General features: G+C 53.6%; 1 protein-coding gene across 2 annotated transcripts in view; it reads right to left on the minus strand.

Moving 5' to 3' along the window:
* ARHGAP19 (Rho GTPase activating protein 19) overlaps positions 1–16740 on the minus strand; it is a 75300-nt gene that overhangs the window by 11455 nt on the left and 47105 nt on the right. For both annotated transcript variants that reach the window (XM_050958143.1, XM_050958144.1), the window contains exons 3-6: positions 2940–3020; positions 2395–2604; positions 1772–1998; positions 1121–1207 (exon numbers count right to left, since the gene is read on the minus strand). In XM_050958143.1, coding sequence (XP_050814100.1) covers positions 1121–1207; positions 1772–1998; positions 2395–2604; positions 2940–3020 — 605 coding nt within the window. The remainder of the gene's footprint in view (positions 1–1120; positions 1208–1771; positions 1999–2394; positions 2605–2939; positions 3021–16740) is intronic.

A 16740-nucleotide genomic window follows, 5' to 3' on the forward strand; every position in this document is an offset into this window, starting at 1 on the left:
ATCACACAAATGGGGGACACTGCCATGGTAGCCCAGAAAGGTTGGGGGAGAAGGGAATCAATGGGTGGGGTTGTTGCAGGGGCACCCCCCCGTGAATGACATGCAGCTCATCATTTCTGCGGGATCTGACATGGAGCAGCTGTGCTCTCTGGTTCTCTGATACACTGGTTCTCTAGTACACTTGCCCCACATTCTAGGCAGGACTGACTATTTTTAGATACCATAAAGGAGGGAATGACCCGGGGGGTCATTCCCATTTTTGTCTTTGCACCCCCGGCCGCCCCCAGCCAGGGGCACCCATGACAGCAGCAGACGGTACAGAACGACTGGTAACCATCTCTGCTGTCATGCAAAGGCAAATGAATGCTGCTGTGTAGCGCTGCAGTATCGCCTCTGTCAGCGGCGTCCAGTACACATACGGTGACAGTAAAAAAAAAAAAAAAGCTGAACGGGCTCCATGGTTGCCGTGCTATGGCGTCTGCCAGGGCAATCCAGGGAAAAAGGGCGCGAAATGATTGTTTGCCGTTGCTTTCACGGAGGAAGGAATGACTGACTACATTTACCCAGAACTACCTGTGACAATGATTTTTGCCCCATCAGGCACTGGGATCTCAACCCAGAATTCCAAGGGGCTGGGGAGACTGCGGAAACTATGGGATAGGTACGGAATAGCTACCCACAGTGCAACGCTCCAGAAATCCACGCTAGCCTCGGACCATGGACGCACACCGCCGAATTAATGTGCTTAGTGTGGCCGCGTGCACTCGACTTTATACAATCTCTTTTACAAAACCGGTTTATGTAAAATCAGAATAATCTCGTAGTGTAGACGTACCCTATGAAACAAACATGCTTTGGAGCCTGCCAAAGCCAGTGCCTGAACTGGCCTGCAGAGGGTGCTGTCAACCAGCCAAAGGAGGAAGACGCCAAGTTCAGGCATCTCAGATCTGTGCACTTCGCTTCTGCTGGGTCACTGGCGTGGCACTTCTCAGTTTCCCCCTCTCAGGAGAGCACAGGCAGTGTCACCAGCCAGCCGCAGCACCCTGCAAGCCCCTCCAGGAAGGGCATGGGGAAGAGACAGGGAGAGCAGGGGTACGAGGCCCCCATGGGGCGCACTGACCTTGAAGAGTTTCTGCGAGTGTTTGATCATGAAGGCCACGCCATCATTCAGCTTTGTGATATTCTCCTGCAGGTCATTTGCTGTCACCTGGTGAGGGGATGAAGGCCAAGCATGAGCATTAGAAGGGGAGGAGGCTGGGTGTGCTGCCAGACTCCCCGGGGAAGTTCTTGTCCCTCTGCTCAGGTCTCTATTGCACTGGACACACAGCACACCCATAGGCAGGCTGCACAGATCCAAAGCCTGTGCCAGGATAGCCCAAGCTCTCAGCACCTGCACCTCAGAGCAGAGGTTTAGCAGCAGGCACAGGTGGCCTGCAGAGAAAGGGCTGCAGTGCATCCCCCAGGCCTCGTGCATCACTCACAAGGCAATTCTTAGAAACAGCAGGACTTTGGTGACTTTTCAGATGCATTGAAAAAGAGGAAGCAATATACACGTCTGTCACTCCTATGGCAGGCAGCAGCCTCCCCCAACACAGCTCTGCCAAGGCCCCTTAATCTTGACTGTCAGCCCAACCCTCTCCCACTCCTGTGTCCCCCACACAGCCTGGCCAGCACCCTCCCATCCTGGCTCACGGCCCCATCTGCTGTTGTAATCCAGAGCCCCACTGTTCTGCCCTGCAGTATAACCCAGCTGCTGCGAAGCGTTCCTTACATTTCTGGGCCACAGGATGTGGGGTGCAAACATGAGCGCCAGGTTGTGGGCAGACATCTTGTTCTTGTCCTGTTTCTTGGCCGTTTGGTAGAGCAGGTCCAGCAGCAGCCTGAGCAGATTGCGATTGGGCGGGGGGAGGATCAGGAAGAGCAGCTGCAGGGCTTCGATCTGCCGCTCCTTATCTGGCGTGCTGGTCTTGTTCCCCTTGTCATCAAACTGCATCAGGCCTGCAAGCCAGGGCGCAGGAGCTGAAGCCACCTGGAGCCCCTCAGGTCTCCGTAACCAGGAAGCTAGGTCCACACTGGCCAGTTACCCAATCCTCCAACCCATACATTATACTTCTCCAGACATGCCTACCCCGCCTCCATCACCCCCGGGAACCTTCCATCTCCCCCAGGTGGGCCTGGTTAACTCCTGCCCCCAGGACGGAAACGACACAAGAAAAACATCCTCAGGGTCATTCACCTTTTGGGTCCCTCCCCTGTCACAAGACCCAGGTCCTGAAAGAGAGGAACATCCCAGTGTGTGGCCAGTTGACATAAGCTGCCCTCGAGGAGGCTCGCTCAGCTCCTATCCCCATGACCCCATCCCTTGTGTCTATCACTGCCCTGTTGCCTACTCACCTGCAATTTTGAGGTGGGCTTGGAAGTGCTTGTGTGTCAGCAGGGGCTCAGGTAATTCACCCAGGAACATCTTCAGCAGAGAGGCCACATCGTTGGAGTGAAATTCCCCCGATTCCAGGTCAATATCAGCCCCGCTGTTCAGGGCATCCTTCAGGATCTGCTGCCTGAGACTGTTCCCTGGCACTCGAAACAAGCCCTCCATTCGCAGATCTGCTCGGCAGGGAGTTGGGAGAGAGGTCACTCATCGTGAGGAGCGGGCTCCTAACCTTTGACACAAGGAGCCCTCTCCCAATTTCCCTTCTGGCCACCTGCATGGGATCCCATAGAGAAAACCTTACTCAGCAGGCTATATACAACCCCAAGGCCCCAGCATGTGCCCTACAACTCTGGCAGATGGAATGCTTGCAAAATCAGAGAGGTGAGAGAAGGGCTAGCAGCTGCTACAGGTGACTCTGGGTCACAGCACCAGCACACAATCCAAGCAAAACACTCAGGTTTGGAGCCCTGGGAATGGCAAGCTGGCAAGAGAGCTGAGAGTCACTTACGCTTGTGCAGATATTCGATGAGCTGCGAGACCTGGGCGATGCCCTCCTCGGTCAGCGGAGAGCCAAACACCACCCCTTTATCTGGGGAACAAAGCGATCCAGTCAGCACACATCGGACAGGAGCAACTCAGGCATGGCACCTCTGGGTTCAGGAGCCACAGAGCTTAGCAGGCATTTTCCTACTGTGAGACCAGGATTTCCAGCGGGGGGTTCTGTTGCTGGGAAATTAGTGACCAAGAGAGCTGGGGTAAAGGTCAGAGGAGAACCCTACGGCTCTGACATCACAAGCACCCCAAACCAATACTTTTACCTTGCAATGGCTGTGCTCCAAGAGGCTTTCATCAATTTGCTGTTTATATCAATGCAACTGCAGATTAATTCTTACCTATGTTCTAAATAAACCATTTTACTGAACCCCCAGAAGGAAAGCCATGTCAGGACAGGGACACTTCAACCTTACAAGATGTGCTACCTACAGCCCAGACCTATTGGGAGCAGGCTCCCTAGTGGAGCGGGAAAGTTAAACAAGACACAGCTCCCCCTCAAATTCCATGTGGAGCTTTAATGCAGGTAAGCAGGCAACTAGATTAGGCCCAACTGTGGCTTGTTTAAGACACTGTGAACTCACTAACCCTTTGGGACTCCGTTACAATGCAGCAGGCGCCAAACAGTTTGTCTCGCCGTGTGGCTAGGACCGAGGCATTTTCACCATGCCCTCAGGTGGTGCCTGTGACGTTATTGATATAAACTGGGACCATATAGAACATGGTTTGCAACCAATGTCCTGTAGTGGCACCAAATCTTACGTAAAGGGGGTCATATAAGGTGTCTAAGACCAGGTTATGGGTTGCTGGTTATGATTATGCTGTCTGTATGTCTGTATCATTTTGTAGTTGAAGTTATAAGTATTGGCTGTATACTGTCCGTATTTCAAATTGATGTTGTAGTTCTGGGTGACACCCCAGACAAGTTGGTGTTAGCTCTGCTTAGCCTGCTTGATGGTCCATTAAGGACCATCAGCTGCACAACTGACCCATTGAGAGGAAGCAGATATGCCTTGTAACTCAGCAAAGTATGCAGGGACTTGCCCATGTGACTCCAGACTCCATTTTGCTGTAATTTAACACAGTAAGAACAAAGAAGTGTTCTTACACCTGGAAGTGCCTATATAAGGCTGATGCCTCATCTCCATCTTGTCATCAATCCTGCTTCTTACCTCTGGAGGGACTTTGCTACAAACTGAAGCTCTACACAAAGGACTGATGACCCATCCCAGCGGGGGATGTTCTCCAGAGACTTGATTTGAACCTGTAGTTTACTCCATCACTGCTACATGCCTGAACTAAGAACTTTGCCATCACTGTATGTAATTGATTCCATTTAACCAATTCTAGCTCTCAGCTCTATCTTTTTCCCTTTATGAATAAACCTTTAGATTTTAGATTCTAGAGGATTGGCAACAGCATGATTTGTGGGTAAGATCTGATGTGTATATTGACCTGGGTCTGGGGCTTGGTCCTTTGGGATCGAGAGAACCTTTTTCTTTTACTGGGGTGTTGGTTTTCATAACCCTTCATCCCCAGGATGGGTGGCACTGGTGGTGATACTGGGAGACTGGAGTGTCTAAGGAAATGGCTTGTGTGACTTGTGGTTAGCCAGTGGGGTGATACCGAAGTCCTTTTTGTCTGGCTGGTTTGGTTTGCCTTAGAGTTGGAAAAACCCCAGCTTTGGGCTGTGACTGCCCTGTTTGAGCAATTGGTCCTGAATTGGCACTCTCATTTGGGTCCTGCCAGAACCGCATTGTCACAGTGCCCCCGTGCTAGAGCCCAAGGCTGTAACAGGCTGGGGGCACCACTAAAGCACAGCTACTCCTGATGGTGTCAAGGACTCTCATTTTGTAAGCAACACCCCAGGGGCTGATTGGACAGTGCAGAGGAGAATGCTGCTGGGTGCCTGGGGAGAGTCAGGGGGCAGTCGTTAGAGGTGGGGGGCAGGGAACAAACACTGAAGGTGAGGGCAGCTGTGGCCTGACTGGAGAACTCCCATTGCTGGCATTCTATAACCTCCATTTCAGGATGGCCAAAATAAAGCCAATCCTGGCCTCCTATGTGTATAAACAGAAGTGAAAAGTGCCAAAAGGGAGACCAGGACATCACCAGGAGAAGTGGGGGGGCTCGGAGGGAGATCCATGTGGAGGAGTGGCATCTCCACAGTGAGGCTCTCATCTCACTCACTTGGGGCACCAGCCAAAATGCAGGTGTAAGATGCCAACCTTTGTACCCAAGCCTCGCTCAGCAAGTCAGGCTCATGAATAGCAGAGGAAAAGCGATGTGTACAGGCTGAACAGGGAGATGCCTGGATGGAAGGAAAGTGTTAGCTGAGAAGCAAATTTAAGTGAAACACTCTTGCTTAACCAATACAGAAAACTGTTCCTATCTGAAGGGAGACTTTCCAGTGTCAATAACAGACAGGACTGAAATCTGCCTAGGTTTTCAAACAAAGGGAGAGTTGCTGGTGAATGACCTTGTTCGTCAGAGAAATACCATCTACAGATAACAAGAATGCTCTCTTCTCTGAGGGCTTGATCCAGCTCCCATTGGCTAGCACAGCAATCGGATCAGGTCCTTGGTGAACAAGGACAGTCTAATAGATCCAAGGGAATGGATCACAGAACTAAAGGTTAGTGGTTGCTTAGGTGCAAGTGATCATGACTTGACCACATTTATAATGTGCAAACAGAAAAAGAGTCCTAACCAGTAAAAAAGAAAATATATACACACACACACATATACACACTGTGGCAAGGCACCTTCTCAGTCTCTGCTGCTTTTAGCCCTGGTGAGACAGGCTCAGGTAATGCAGTCCCCCTTGGGACACAGGGGAAGTCTGCTCCCCCGTATCTCCACCAGTCCTGGTTAGTGAATTCTTACCCCCTTGTGGGAGAGAGTACTGCCTCTCCTCCTGGTGGGTCTCACTGTTTTGCTACTCCTGGCAGCAGGGCTTCTGCTCTCCCCTCTTCCTTCCACAGGGAAGGGTTTAAAAAGGTCTCAGACAGCCGCAAGTTGGAATCAGCTGATCCCAATTAACCTCAGGTAGCTCCCCCCCTCAGCTGATTCTAATTTGCTATCTTGGTAACCCTTTCACAGCTGAACCTGATTGACCTGTGGTTGCCTCTCAGTTGATAAGGAGGAGGGCCTTTTAACCCTCTGCTACTGATTCCTACCCCTCCCTTGCAGCTGTCTGTCCTGAGTTTATCACAATACACACACATACACCTATACACACACACATATAGACACTTACACATATTTGGTGCTTTAAAAGGGACAATTTCACAAAGCTGAAAACAATTGAGCCAAATAAACTAGGAGAGAAAAATTAAATAAAAGAATGTGAACACCTGGGCACTTTTTGAGAACATTTTATTACATGTTCAAAAAGCAGTCACTGATAAAGAGGCTACCTTAGTTAAACAAACAAACAAACAATTTGAGTTAAAGGGGAAGTGAAAGCAAGTATACATTTTTTAAAAACAATATATAAACAAATGGAAAAAAGAAGAGGTTGATAGTAATGAATATAAATTGGAAGCTAGGAAAGTAGAAAATTGAAAAGGGAATCAAAAAGACACAAGGAGAAACCTACATCCAGCAGAGTTCAGAACAATAAGAAGAAGGGCTTTTTAAAGTACATTAGGAGCAAAAGAAATCCTGACAATGGTATTGAATAATGAAAGAATGGCACAAGCATTCAATAAATATTTCTGTTCTGTTTTTGGGAAAAAGCCAGTTGATATAGTCATAGATGATGATTATTTATGAAATACATTCCATTCCAACAGTAACTAAGAAGGATTTTAAAAGGCAGCTACAAAAGTTTGATATTTGTAAAAAAGCAGGTTCAGATCAAGAGCTGCAATCAAGAGTTTTAAAATAGCTGGCCAAGGAGCACTCTGGACTGCTAATGCTGATTTTTAATAAGTCTTGAAACACTGGACAAGTCTCATGAGACATCTAAGTAGTAGGCTGAGGTCCCAAGTTGCAGTAGGGATCCCTAACTTGAGCGTGGAGGTTCCCCAAACCCTTAATAAATCTTGAAGGCATAGGGTGAGCAAATATAGAAAACCCTTCTACTGGAGGATGAAAAGCTGATACTGCAGCCAAGTGAATCTTAATCGAGCTAATTGATAACCCTGGTTTCTTTAGGTCCAACAAGTAAGTCCTGGATAGCTGAAAGTGATGAAGATTCAGACACAAACTAGTGGCGCTGACACCAATGGCTGAATCTGTTCCACTTCTGCAGGTAAGTAATTCAGTTTTACTTCCTTCTACTGTTGAGTAACATTTGTACTTTCACAGAACAGGTAGATTCTAACCCCACAAACCATCAAGGAACCATGCCCTGATGCAAAGTAAATGATCTGGATCTTGGAAGAGCTGAGGAATGATCACAAGCTTGAACATTGGGTGGATACATAGGTGAGGCAGGTCAGGATACCAAGCTTGTCTCGGCCAGATTGGAACTATAAGGATAAGTCTGACTTTGTTGTCAGATCTTGGTGTAACTCTCAATACTAGCAGTGTTAGAGGAAATGCACAAAATAGTCCCTTCATCCAAAATAGGAGAAAGGCATCTCCCAGAGAGTGACAGCCTAGACCTCCTCTTGAGAGCAACTGATGACATTTCTTGTCCTGGAGTTAGAGCTGAGGTTCATTTTTAGAAATCCCCAATTTTGGAATATACCATGGAGAATTTGAGAGTCTAACTCCCATTCGTAATCCTGGGAGAAGCACCTGCTGAGAGTTTCAGCTGTGGGGCTCTGAACATCAGGGAGGTAGATGGCTGAAATTTGGATCTGATGGGCTATACACCAGATTCACAACGTTATTGCTTTGGTGCACAGGGATACAGAACATGCAGGCCATGCTGTCAGTCATCAGCCTGATAGATTTGCTCCTGATGAGGGGTAAGAAATGAAGGCAAATTCACAGCTGTGAATCCCAAGCAGAGGTAAATGCCTCCCGCCAGCCCTGAGTTAGGAACCTAATTACACCTCTACCTGCAATGGCTGTGGTCTGGCAAAGGGGACACCTGCACACACCACCTGTGGGTCGAGCTACTGTAGAAGGGACTTGAGGACCGGTCGAGGTAAAGTGACGATTTTGTCTAGACTGTCCTGAATAGGCCGATACACTGAAGCCAGCCATGCCTGAAGAGGTCAGAGTCTCAGTCTGGCATGCTATACTACATAGGTACAGGCAGCTAAGTGGCCCAGAAGCTTTAGGCAATTCCTTGCTGTGATGGTAAGGAACTGCCTGAGACTTTGTATGATGTCACACAGGGACCGGAAACGTGACTTTGGGAGGTATGCCCTTGCCTGTGTAGAGTCCAGTACTGCCCCTATGAACTTTGTCCACTGAACGGGGGGGTACGGTTGACTTTTCTACATTCAGTAGAAGGCCCAAGTTGTCAGAAGTAGCCCTTAAGAAGCTCACCTGCGCCCTGGAGCCGCCCTTGATTAGCCAGTCATCGAGGTACGGGAACACCTGCACCTGATGCTAGCGTAAGAACGCAGCCACAACTGCCATGCACTTAGTAAACATTCAGGGAGCTGCTGACAGGCCGAACGGAAGGACTGTGAACTGATAATGACTGTGGTTCACCATGAACCTTAGGTACCTCCTGTGGGACGGCATTACTGAAATCTGAAAGTAAGCATCCTTCAAGTCAAGGGTGGCGTACCAGTCCCTCAGATCCAAGGGATAATGGAGGCTAAAGAGACCATGCAGAACTTCAGTTTCTTTATGAACTTGTTGAGCTCTCACAGGTCTAGGGTGGGCCTGAGGCCACACATGGCTTTCGGTTTTAGGAAATACTGGGAATCGACGCCCTGCCCTTCAGCTCCTGAGGAACCTCTTCCACTGTCCCTAGCGCTAGGAATGTGCACCTCCTGCGTGAGGAGTTGTGCGTGACAAGGGTCCCTGAAGAGGGTTGGAAGGGAGGGAGGGAGGAGAACTGGAGGGAGTATCCCCTTTCTACTGTGTGGAGTACCCAGTGATCCGATGTAATTTGCACCCATGCAGGACAGTCGGCACAAGAAGGCAAGGGGGGAATGGATCCAGAGTCCAGACTGGTGTGTCGCCCCCAGGCGCACCTTCAGAAGTTCTGCTTCTGGCCTGAGGATGTTTTGCCTGCCCAGAGCTGACAAAAGGGGTGGCCTCTTTCTGTTGTTTCTATTATGCCGCTGAGAAAAATCCTGCCTGTTTTGTGGGTGGTAAAAACGAGGCAGGGGTTGCGACTTAAAGTGCCTCCACTGTGTAGCCATAGCGTGCAGGCCCAGGGACTTGACGGGGCCCTCGAATCCTTGAGGCTATGAAGCCGAGAGAGTCAGTCTTTTCTGAAAAGAGGGCCAAGCCCTCAAAGGGGAAGTCCTGTATAGTCTGCTGGACATCATATGAGAGCCCTGAGACTTGCAGCCAGGAGCTCCTCCTCATGGCTACCCCAGAGGCCATGGTGTGGGTGGCTGAATCAGCCACATCGACGGCTGCTTGGAGCAAGGTGTGGGCAATGAGCTTACCCTCCTCTACCAAGGAGAACTCTGCCCTGGAGTCCTCTGGGAGAAGCACCGTAAACTTCATCATCGCTCCGCACGAGCTGTGGCTATACCTACTGAGGACAGCCTGATGGTTAGAAATTCAGAGCTGGAGCCCACTGGTGTAATAAATTTTCCTCCCAAAGAGGTCCAGCTTTTTAGCCTCCCATTTTTTTGTGGAAGGGCCCTGGTATCCTTGGTGATCCCGCTCATTTGCTGCGGCTACTGCTAAAGACTCTGGTGAGGGATGGGTGTACAAATGCTTGAACCTCTTAGAGGGAACGAAGTATTTCCGCTCATTCCTCTTCGCCGTTGGTGGTAAGGAGGCAGGGGTTTGCCACAGTGTCTTAGTGGTGTCCTGTATGGTCTTAATAAGTGGCAGGGCGATACGGGAGGGACCAGAGGGGGCGAGAATGTCCACCACGGAATCTGATGTCTCGGCAACCTCCTCCGCCTGGATCCCCAGGTTCTGTGCCACCCTGCTGTCCTCCACAGCTGGGGCTGCCGACATTCCTGCCATCGCCTCATCAGGTGAGGATGAGGACGATGGCCTAGCTGGGAGCAGGTTCTGTTCTCTGCCCTCGGCACCAAGGGGATCCTGTAGTGCCTGGTCTTCCGGCACATTCAGTCCCAGCATGGCAAATGATTGGTCCTGCCCCAGGTGAGGTGTCAGAGGCACGTATGATGCTGAGGCCACCGACGCTGACCTCGAATGGGACCTCTGTCTCTGGCGGAACACTCAGGGGGTCCAGAAAGACCACTGGGCGGGAGCCTGCCACTGACCAGGCTTCAGCCCTGGATGAAGCTGCTGCCTGCATCTATCAGACCTGGACCGCCTGCTTCTCCTGGACCTATAGGACTCCACTTCCGACTCTGAGGACTCGCTGTAAGATGACCATGGAGAAGCAGTGCCCAGCGGATGGTGGATGGGGATGGTGACTGGCATAGTACAATCACTGGCTTGCCTCTGGATGGCACTGAGGGTCTCACAGGTGATGCTGAAATGGAGCTTGGTGTCCTGTCTCGCCTAGGAGGGGAAGGCGGTGATGTGAAGGTGATGAGGTCCTTGGCAGTCTCGAACACTCCAGCGTGGAAGGTAACTGTAGATCACGGCCTTCTTGGAGAGGAGAGTGTTGGGAGCCCAGACTCAAGTGGTCCTGTGCTGGGGCAGGAGTCGATGGGACCATAGTTGGAGGACTCAAACTCACATGACCTGCCATGGTTCTCACGGCAGTGTACTACTGCGTCTGTTTGGGCATGTGAGCGGCCCCTTTTGGGTCTCCTCTTCTTGTGGGGCACTGAGGATTGCAAACGGTGCTGCCCACTGCCCTGCATGGATCCCCTATGTGGGGAACTGTGCTGGTGCCGAGGGTCTGTGGCAGAGTCCTACCTCGATGCCAACTCATACGTCGGTGGTGCCAGCACACTGCGCACCAACGTCGAGGTGCTCAGCGTCGGCTTGGCTGACCCAAGGCCCAAGTGAGGACGGAAGGCAGTCTCCATCAGAAGGATCTTGAGGCGCTGATCCCTCTCCTTCTGAATTCTAGGACGAAATCCCCTGCAGTTCTTGCAGTGTTCCTTTTGGTGGCTCTCCCCCAAACGCTTCAAGCAGGAAGTGTGAGGGGTCACTCCTGGGCACAGACTTGCCACATGCTGCACAGGGTTCAAACCCTGAGGAGAGGGGGGGTGTACCTCCAAACCAAAACTACAACAACTAACACTATCTAATTATTTACAGAAAAAGTTCAAGACTGCTAAAGAAGCGCTTGCTGAAGCAAGAGATAACGAGTGCTCCAGCTAACCGTCACAGGCGGTAAGAAGGACCTGAGGTGGCAGTGGGTCAGCAGGGCCTTATATTCGGCAGCGTGTCTCCAGGGGGCACCTGGACCGACCCGATGGGTATTGCTAGGGGAAAACCCTTCCGGCTGCCATGCACACGGCACACGTACGCCGAGTGAGCAATCACTCGAAGAAAAGACGGTTACTCACCTTTGTAACTGTTGTTCTTCGAGATGTGTTGCTCACATCCATTCCAGGTAGGTGTGCGCGCCGCGCGTGCACGTTCGTCGGAAACTTTTTACCCTAGCAACTCCAGTGGGCCGGCAGGTCGCCCCCTGGAGTGGCGCCGCCATGGCGCTCGATATATACCCCTGCCGGCCCACCCGCTCCTCAGTTCCTTCTTGCCGGCTACTCCGACAGTGGGGAAGGAGGGCGGGTGTGGAATGGATGTGAGCAACACATCTCGAAGAACAACAGTTACAAAGGTGAGTAACCGTCTTTTCTTCTTCGAGTGATTGCTCACATCCATTCCAGGTAGGTGAATCCCAAGCCATACCTAGGCGGAGGGGTCGGAGTGAGAAGTAGCGGCATGGAGCACTGCAGATCCGAAGGCTGCGTCCTCTCTTGACTGCTGGACCAGGGCGTAGTGGGCAGCAAAGGTGTGGACCGATGACCAGGTTGCTGCCCGACAGATTTCCTGGATGGGCACACGGGCGAGGAAAGCCAGCGACGACGCCTGCGCCCTGGTAGAATGCGCAGTCACACGGCCCGTAGGAACGTGGGCCAGCTCATAGCAGGTCCTGATACAGGACATTACCCATGAGGATAACTTCTGCGAGGAGATAGGAAGCCCCTTCATGCGGTCCGCTACTGCCACGAAAAGTTGGGGGGATTTGCAGAACGGTTTGGTCCTCACCACATAGAACGCGAGAGCCCTATGGACATCAAGCGAGTGGAGCTGTTGCTCCCTGCCTGAAGAGTGAGGTTTCGGGAAAAAAACCGGGAGGAATATCTCTTGGTTGATGTGGAAGGTCGAGACCACCTTGGGGAGAAAGGCAGGGTGTGGCCTCAGCTGCACCTTATCTTTGTGGAAGACTGTATACGGGGGGTCTACCACGAGAGCCCGGAGTTCCGACACCTGCCTAGCTGAGGTGATAGCTACTAGAAAGGCAGTCTTCCAAGAGAGATAGAGTAGGGAGCAAGTAGCTAACGGCTCAAAGGGGGGCCCCATGAGCCGAGACAACACCAGGTTAAGATCCCAGGTTGGAGCAGGGAGTCGGACGTTAGGGTATAAACGTTCCAGCCCCTTCAGGAATCTAGTCACCGTCGGGTGAGAAAAAACGGAGCGGCCATCCCCACCCGGGTGAAAGGTGGAGATAGCTGCCAGGTGGACCCGCAAAGACGATATCGCCAGGCCCTGTTGTTTGAGGGACCAAACATAGTCTAAGATATTGGCCACCGAAACTTCCATAGGGCGGAGACCTTTCTCCACGCACCAACAGGAGAAACGCTTCCACTTGGCCGAGTATGTCGCTCTAGTGGAAGGCTTCCTGCTGCCCAAAAGTACCTCCCGTACCGGGGTGGAGCAGCGCAGTTCAGAACCGGTCAGCCACGCAGGAACCACGCCGCTAGGTGCAGCGACTGCAGGTCCGGGTGACAGAGAGTCCCGTGTTCCTGGGTAATCAGGTCCGGGTGAAGGGGCAGGGGAACTGGGTCAGCTATGGCCAGGTCCAGCAGCATGGGGTACCAATGTTGCCTGGGCCACGCCGGGGCTACCATGATCACGCGAGCCCTGTCCCTGCGCACCTTCAGAAGGACCCTGTGGACCAGTGGGAACGGGGGAAACACGTAGTACAAGTGAGTCGTCCACGGAATGAGGAAGGCATCCGCTATAGACCCGGGCTCCCTGCCCTGAAAGGAGCAGAACGCCTGGCACTTCTTGTTCCCCCCGGACGCGAAGAGGTCCACACGGGGATAACCCCACCTCTGGAAGATTGAGAGGGCGACATCCGGGCGAAGGGACCACTCGTGTGATAGGAAGGATCTGCTCAGGCGATCCGCCAGCGTGTTCCGTACTCCGGGGAGGAAGGAAGCCGTGAGGTGAATGGAGTGGGCTACACAAAAGTCCCAGAGTCGCATCGCCTCGTGACATAGGGGAGAGGATCTGGTGCCGCCCTGCTTGTTGATATAGTACATGGTCGTCGTGTTGTCAGTAAACACCGCGACACAACGACCTCGAAGTTGGTGACAGAACATTTGACAAGCAAGGCGGACCGCTCTCAACTCCCGCATGTTGATGTGCAGCTTCACCTCCTGCGGGGACCACAGGCCCTGTGTTCTCAGGGTTCCCAGGTGGGCCCCCCAGCCGAGATCTGAGGCATCCGTTGTTAGGGACACCGAAGGCTGAGGTGGGTGGAAAGGGAGCCCCGCACACACTACGGACTGGTCTAGCCACCAGCCGAGAGAATCTAACACCCCCTGGGGGATTGTGATCAGCATGTCTAGCGGTTGCCTTGCCGGCCGGTAATGTGCGATGAGCCACAACTGGAGGGGCCTCATGCGGAGCCGAGCGTAACCGGTCACAAACGTGCATGCTGCCATGTGGCCTAACAGGGTTAGACATGTCCGTATTGATGTCAAGGGGGCTGCCCGCAATCGCTGAACGATCGCCGACAACGCCTGGAACCTCGGTAACGGCAGAAGAGCCCTGGCCACGGTGGAGTCCAGGACGGCCCCGATGAACTCCACCTTCTGCGTGGGGAGCAGGGTGGACTTGTCTATGTTGATCATGAGGCCCAAGGTAGCAAACAGGCCGGTGATCCTGCGGACGTGGCTGCAAACCTGTAGTTCCGACATGCCCCGAATTAACCAATCATCTAGGTAAGGGAACACGTGGATACGACTGCGCCGAAGATGTGCCACAACGACTGCCATGCATTTTGTAAATACCCTCGGGGCCGTAGAAAGGCCAAATGGGAGGACTGCAAATTGGTAGTGAAGGCGGCCCACCACGAATCGAAGGAAACGTCTGTGGTGTGGCCAAATGGCAATGTGAAAATAAGCGTCCTGCATGTCGAGGGCGGCGTACCAGTCTCCCGGATCCAGGGATGGGATAATGGTCCCCAGGGATACCATGCGGAACTTCAACTTCACTAGGTATTTGTTGAGCTCTCGCAGGTCGAGGATAGGCCTGAGGCCTCCCTTGGCCTTGGGGATCAGAAAGTAGCGGGAATAAAACCCCTTGCCTTTCTCGTTTTCCGGAACCGCCTCTATAGCTCCTTTGTTGAAGAGCGTCTGTACCTCCTGTTGAAGGAATTGCTCGTGAGAGGGGTCCCTGAAGAGGGACGAGGAAGGGGGGCGGGAAGGAGGAAATGATATAAACTGCAGGCGGTATCCCGTCTGCACCGTGCGTAAGACCCAGCGGTCCGATGTTATTTGGGTCCACGCCGGGAGGAAAAACGAAACGCGGTTGGAAAACGGGGGGGAAGGATCCGTGGGGAAAACTGTTACTGCGCCCTCGGGCGCACCTTCAAAACGAAGGCTTGGGCCCAGGCGGGGGCTTAGAGGAGCTTTGATTCTGCCCCCCCTGGTTCCCCGAATGCCTACGCCTTCCATTCCTGCCACGGCGCCTATTTAGGTCCTGCCGTTGGCGGAACTGGGGGTATGGCCTGCGCTGCTGTTGCTGCTGTGGCCGGAAGGGTCTGCGCTGCGTTCCCGGCGTGTGCATCCCGAGGGAGCGCATAATGACCCGATTGTCTTTGAGACTCTTAAGTCTGGGGTCTGTCTTTTCTGAAAACAGGCCCTGGCCTTCGAACGGGAGGTCCTGGATGGTGTATTGGAGCTCCGGTGGAAGGCCAGAGACCTGAAGCCAGGAGATACGGCGCATCGTTACCCCCGAGGCGAGGGTGCGGGCAGCCGAGTCTGCAGCGTCCAAAGAAGCTTGCAACGAGGTTCGTGCAACCTTCTTGCCCTCGTCCAGAATGGCCGCAAATTCTTGGCGGGCCTCCTGTGGCAGCAGCTCTTTGAATTTGTCCGCTGCCACCCACGAGTTAAAAGCATATCTGCTGAGCAGGGCTTGTTGATTTGAAACCCTGAGCTGAAGGGCCCCAGCTGAATAGACCTTGCGGCCGAGGAGGTCCATACGTCTGGCCTCCTTGGATTTGGGGGCTGGAGCTTCCTGTCCATGGCGCTCCCTCTCGTTCACCGACTGCACCACCAGGGAACACGGTGTCGGGTGGACGTGGAGGTACTCGTAGCCCTTGGAGGGGGCCATGTACTTCCTCTCGACGCCCCTCGCCGTAGGGGGGATGGAGGCCGGTGACTGCCAGATTGTATTGGCGTTGGCCTGGATCGTCCTAATGAAGGGTAGGGCGATCCTGGTGGGAGCATCAGATGAGAGGATGGTGACGATAGGGTCCTCGATCTCAGAGACCTCCTCGGCTTGCAGGCTCAGATTCTGAGCTACTCGCCTAAGGAGGTCTTGGTGCGCCCTGAGATCCAGCGGAGGAGGGCTACTGGAGGAGGTGCCAGCCACCGCTTCATCGGGGGAGGAGGATGAGGAGACCCCCGGCAAGAAAGTGTCCAGTGGGGGGTCCCCCTCAGCCCTCGCCTCTGTCTCAGGAGCAAGAGCAGGGTCTTGCTGCTTGGATCCTTCCTCTCCATCCGGGGAGGGAGGGGGGCGAGACAACGAAGCCTCCGGCACCCTGTGCTCCGCCGTTGCAGGCTTAGCAGGAAGCTGTTGGGGGCCCTGGGCTTGATGGTATGCCCAGGGGGTCCAAAACCCCCACTGCTGCGGACCCTGGTCCTGTTGCGGAGGGTCCTGAAACAATGCCGCCTGCCTGTCGGTGCCCAGCGCATACACGCTGCCTGCTTGAGAAGACACCGACGGCTGCCTAGAAGGCCATGGCGGGGCCGACCCCGGCTGGTAAGAGTCTGCGCGGGTCGGCACCGAAGATCTTCTCGGTGCCGGGGATCGGTACCGGGAGTCATAGCGGCGCCGGGATCGGGACCGGGTTCTGTCTCGGTGCCGGGATCTGGAACGGTACCGGCCGCTGCTTCGGTGCCTGGATCGGGACCGGGACCTGCCACCGACGCGGTGCCGGGAGGTCGACCGGGACCGGGACCTGCCACCAGCTCGGTGCCGGGAGGTCGACCGGCGCGGTGAGTGACGGCGAGACTGGCTCCTAGAGTCACGGTGCCGGTATCGACGGCTGGAGTCAGACCGCGACCGTCTGGAGGTCGATCGGTGCCGCGAGTGCGACCGGTACCGCCGAGGGGAGCGGTGCCGGGACTGCGAGCGGCGGCGGGATCTCGAGCGACCGTGGCGTCGGGACCTGGATCGCGAGCGCGAGTCCCGAGACGGTGCCGTCATCATGGGCTTGCCTCTAGATGCTACCCGCACCGGAGGTACCGGGGGTGGCGGCTGAGTAG

Source organism: Gopherus flavomarginatus, chromosome 6, assembly GCF_025201925.1.
Source record: "Gopherus flavomarginatus isolate rGopFla2 chromosome 6, rGopFla2.mat.asm, whole genome shotgun sequence".
Taxonomy (NCBI): domain Eukaryota; kingdom Metazoa; phylum Chordata; order Testudines; family Testudinidae; genus Gopherus; species Gopherus flavomarginatus.